The sequence below is a fragment of the Rhagoletis zephyria genome, unplaced genomic scaffold (genome assembly GCF_001687245.7).
Source record: "Rhagoletis zephyria isolate East Lansing unplaced genomic scaffold, Rhagoletis_zephyria_1.1 Rzeph_scaffold_00327, whole genome shotgun sequence".
Lineage (NCBI taxonomy): Eukaryota > Metazoa > Arthropoda > Insecta > Diptera > Tephritidae > Rhagoletis > Rhagoletis zephyria.
Genome location: NW_016157411.1, coordinates 30300 through 35623, shown reverse-complemented (window position 1 = coordinate 35623; position 5324 = coordinate 30300). Strand labels below are relative to the sequence as shown.

General features: G+C 42.5%; 1 protein-coding gene across 2 annotated transcripts in view; it reads right to left on the bottom strand.

The window, feature by feature from the left end:
• Lipt1 (Lipoyltransferase 1) overlaps nt 1-5324 on the bottom strand; it is an 81506-nt gene that overhangs the window by 46692 nt on the left and 29490 nt on the right. Inside the window, exon 2 of one of the 2 annotated variants that reach the window (XM_017610633.1) lies at nt 3416-3523. The exons of the other annotated variant lie outside the window; for it this stretch is intronic. Within the exon in view, the coding sequence (XP_017466122.1) occupies nt 3416-3523 (108 nt within the window). The remainder of the gene's footprint in view (nt 1-3415; nt 3524-5324) is intronic. 2 annotated transcript variants of the gene reach the window in all.

The following is a 5324-nucleotide window of genomic DNA, read 5'->3' as shown; positions in this document are numbered from 1 at the left end:
ACTAGAAGATATAGGGGCTTCCTCTCTCCCACAGAGGCTCAAACGGTGGTCGGCAAATTATCTAAGTGGTCGACACTCGTCGGTAATGTTTAGAGACAAATCGAGCAAACTTAGAAAAATAAAACAGGGGGTTCAACAGGGTGGTGTCCTTTCCCCACTACTGTTTAACTTTTACATTTCGAAGCTCCCTCAGCCACCAGTGGTAGTCTCGATTGTCTCTTACGCCGACGATTGCTCGATCATGGCGACTGGGAATGCATTGATGACCTGTGTTCGAAAGTAAACGGATATCTCTCTGAACTTTCTCGCTTCTTCACTGCAAAGTGTCTAGCCCTCTCCCCTAATAAATCCTCTGCGACCCTGTTCACAACCAGGACGAAGGAGGTCAGGCTACCGCTAGGAATTCACGTCGATAACACACCAATTCCGACGGTGGATAATCCTAAAATACTCGGAGTAACATTCGACAGTCTGCTCTCCTTCTCTGCGCACGCAACCGCTATTGTCAATAAAGTACAGAGCCGCAACAAGGTCCTCAAGTCGCTAGCCGGCAGTACTTGGGGCAAAGACAAAGAAACGTTGCTGGCAACATACAAGGCAATAGGCCGGCCTGTTTTAAACTACGCATGACCAGTGTGAGTCGCCGGGGACTAGTAGGACGCAGTGGACGAAGCTACAGACGGTACAAAACACAGCACTTAGGACAGCGACCGGATGCCGGACGACTGAGATACCAACCGTCCTGGGCGGGGTTGTTGTAGCCGCTACAACAACAACAACAACCGGATGCCTCCTGATGTCACCAGAACACCACCTCCACGATGAGGCGAAAATGCTCCCAATTAGGGAGCACAACACGATGCTCTGCAAGCAGTTTCTGGTTGGGAGCCACAGATGTGGCTACCCAAATAGACAGCTGCTTGCAGAGGAGCCCTCGCCGAGCCACGTTAGGAGGCATCTATATGAACTGACGGACAAAGTCCAGAGGTTCATCAAACAGCCTCTGGACCCATCAGCTTACAGACAGGCCCTGAACGGCATTCACAGGGACGCAGTCTCGAGTTATGTAGACTCAAGACCTGTGAATGCCGTTCTAGGCACACAAACACCGGACATTGACGCGACGGAGCTCCATCTGCCTCGGGAGACCAGAACAACAATAGCCCAACTTCGCTCTGGCTACTGCAGCAGGCTAAACTCCTACCTGAGTAGGCTAAATGCGGATGTGCCGAACGAATGTCCGGCATGCGGAGAGACCCCTCACGACTCGAAACATCTCTTCGCATGCCCGGAAAACCCCACAACCCTAACGGCGACGTCCCGTTGGACAGACCCCATAGAGGCTGCACGCTTCTTGGGGCTGCCGTTAGTGGAACTCGACGACAACGACTGAGATATCAGCCGATCTGGGCGGGGTTGTTGTAGCCGCTACAACAACAACAGGAAGACAATACCTGTAATTATTGTACCATGGTTTGAAACCTACTTTTTTATTTAAAGTGGCATTTTTATTTCTTCTCTATGTCCGCAGGATTAATTTTGTAGAATTTTGTAATTTCAAGGATATGATTAATTCCATAAATTATTAAAAAATTTAATGCAATATAGAATAAAAATGTGGGTAACAAATGCAATAGAAAATTTCTTTAGGATTTAAAACATTTAAATTTTTTGGATTCACCAGGACGAATAGGTAATTTTTAAGCTGTCAAAGTTAGAAGAACCAAATTCGAACAAATATTGCAAAATTTCAAGGATAAAATTTTAAAATGACATTTTCAATATTTACCAGCCCTTCTGCACTAGAAACTGGAATATGTTTAAATTCTCATTAATTTTATACCCATACTTCTTCTCTAAGCACATTTCTCTGAATTTTTCAAATCATTTTTGAATTACTGTCGTCAGAGTGAAATACTAAAAACGCAATTTTACTATATTTGGCCCATGGTTTCGCGAATATATTGATATTTTGATTAAAATTTACCATCGCGCGGTGTTATATGTACAATGAGCTAGGCATTTATAAAAATATATTAATTATTAAATAAAACAAGAAATATAGCCAATACTGGTCAAGAAAAAGAGTTTCTATTATTGCCATCAGTGCAAATTACAAATCGCGAAAATCCCGGGATTACTTGCCAAGAATCCCGGGATTTTCGAGACCTTAAAAAGTCCGGGCTCCCGGAATCCCGGGATTAACATTCCTAGTGCGCACGTACTTAACGATGACTCGTTTGCAAACAGCCTAGACTGAGGCGCGGAGAATTGAGAATACTCAAAGCAATGAGCAAGTGAGGGCGGGAATGAGGAAAATACTAACCCTGCATGTAATATCTGTAAAAATGTCGCTAAAACGGCAGTACTGCATCTTAGAATAATTGTTCTTAGTCAGACAGAAACCAATTGCATTAAATGGCGATTGCCATTTTCATGTAATTTATCTCCAGGGAACGGATTTTTAGGACCTAAAAACCTATAAAAAAGGCAAAATAAAATAACGAAATAGGCTGGAAAAGGCAAAATAAAATAGCGAAAAAGGCAGGAAAAGGCACTAGGTGTTGCAAAAAAGGCAAAAAATGGCAAAGCAAAATAGCGAAAAAGGCAGGAAAAGGCACTAATTATTGCAAAAAAAGCAAAATAAGGCACTAAAAAGAAATGTTTATATTACAAGTAAAAATAGAAAAACTATGAACTAGTTTCATTATATGAAAAATTTGTACTTTGAATCTTTGACTATTTTATCCTTTCGGGTTTCTAACTCATAAAACTTTAATCCGTATAGTTGTAGTAACATTGAACCCCAAGATGCATTTTGGAGTTTTCAGGCAGCATTTTCATTAGATTTTCGCGAAGAAAAGCCTTGAATATACTAAATGTGTGCTCGGCGTAAGTTGATACAAGCGGCGCCCAATTTAAATATGGAACGTTTGAAACGTTCATATTATCAGGAAGAAGGGCGTTTTCCTCGCCCTTTATAATTTTATCCACACCCCTTATTGTCTCCAAGCCTTCGTTAGCTGACAAAACGGCTTTGAATTTTTCCAACACCAATTTGGCAAGAGGTCTCTGCGCTTCCATAAGCCGCATGGGCAATGTGTATATTTTTTAATCTTGAAAAAAAAATTGTAAATGCTATAATCCCTTTTTTAAAGGTAGAAAAGGTAAAAAAGGGCAAATATCTTAAAAAAGGCAAAAAAAGGCAACATCAAATGTGTATATATGGAATCAGGGAAAGCTAAATCGTGGACATACTTAATCGAATATACTCTATCTCTTTAGCAGAAAAAAATGCAATTTCCATAAAATCCGTTCCCTGTTTATCTCCCTCCTATACGTACAAGCTGCAGTTTTTTTAGCTTGGTATGATTAATTTTACTTGATGATATAGTATTTTATTTAAGATATTTACCTCCCCTTTTCTTAAACAGTTTCCAAGATTATGTTTGTTTGTGTTGGCCAAAAGAGTACAGTGATGATAAGCATTTGGATATCCCAGTTTTGCAGCAGTCCCAGAAAGCTATGAATGAAAAACAAGAAAAACGTTAGTTGTATTTAAAGACTAGCGTTCCCTAAAATATTCACCTATATGCTCCAGTACAAAATTGCTTTATGGAATCGAATTTCAAAAGCGCGGCCCTAGTCTACGGGATAGATTTCATTTTAAATATTTCTATAGGATTTATGACCTTGAAGAGTTGATTTAAAAAAAAAATATTTCAAAATTTAATACTAGTACCTTGTGTTTGGCGCTCAATTTAGATATTTAGAAGAATTGCTAAATATATTTATTTGGTAATCAACTATTTCTGACAACTTTACTTCTTCTTCTTCTTTTTTGGCGCTGTAACCGCCTAAGCGATTTTGGCCGAGGTCAGCAAAGCACGCTAGTCGTTTCTCCTCTGTGCCAACTGACGCCAATTGGAAACGCCGAATGAAGCCAAGTCCTTCTCCAACTGATTTTTCCATCGCAGTGGGGGCCTCCCTCTTCCTCTGCTACCACCAGCGGGTTCCGAGTTGAATACTTTCAGAGCTGGAGCGTTGGTGTCCATTCGAACGACATGACCAAGCCAGCGGAGCCGCTGTATTTTAATTCGCTGCACTATGTCCATGTCGTTGTAAAGCTCATACAGCTCGTCGTTCCATCGACTGCGGTACTCGCTATCGCCAACGCGTAAAGGCCCGTAATCATCCGCGTGATTCTGCTGTGATATATCAATGCTGACATTATTATCGGTGTTAATGCTGGTTCCCAAGTAAACGAAATTCTCTACTTTCTCGAAATTGTAACTGTCAACAGTGACGTGGGTGCCAAGGCGCGAATGTGCTGACTGTTTGTTTGATGACAGGAGATACTTCGTCTTGTCCTCGTTTACCACCAGACCCATGCGCTTTGCTTCCCTATCCAACTTGGAAAAGGCAGAACAGACTTCGCGGTTTTTGTTACCGATGATGTCGATGTCATCGGCATAAGCCAGCAATTGCACGCTCTTGTAGTAAATTGTTCCTGAGCGGTTCAGTTCTGCAGCTCTTATTATCTTCTCCAACATCAGATTAAAGAAGTCACATGAAAGGGAGTCGCCCTGTCTGAAACCCCGTTTTGTGGCGAACGGCTCGGAGAGGCCTTTCCCAATTTTGACGGAGCTGGTGGTATTGCTCAACATCATTTTACAAAGCCGTATGAGTTTTGAGGGGATGCCAAATTCAGCCATAGCGGGTATAAGCAACTCCTTTTACTACTGTCAAAAGCGGCTTTAAAATCGACAAATAGGTGGTGAGTGTCGATCCTTTTCTCGCGGGTCTTTTCCAAGATTTGGCGTATTGTGAATACCTGGTCTATGGTGGATTTGCCAGGTCTAAAGCCACACTGATAAGGCCCAATCAGTTCATTGACGGTGGGCTTCAGTCTTTCACACAATACGCTCGATAAGACCTTGTAACCTATGCTTAGAAGGCTGATCCCGCGGTAGTTGGCGCGAATGGCGGGGTCACCTTTCTTGTGGATTGGGCAGAGCACACTTAAATTCCAGTCGTCGGGCATGCGTTCATCTGACCATATTCTGCACAAGAGTTGATGCATGCACCTTATCAACTCCTCGCCGCCGTACTTGAATAGCTCAGCTGGCAGGCTGTCAGCTCCAGCGGCTTTGTTGTTTTTCAGCCGCGTTATTGCTATACGTACCTCGTCATAGTCAGGCGGTGGAACGTCGACTCCGTCATCATCGACTGCGGGCTCGGGTTCTTCTTCTCCACAATTTTCCGTGCTGCTACCATTTAGTAGTGCGGAAAGGTGTTCCCTCCATAACTTAAGTACGCTCTGT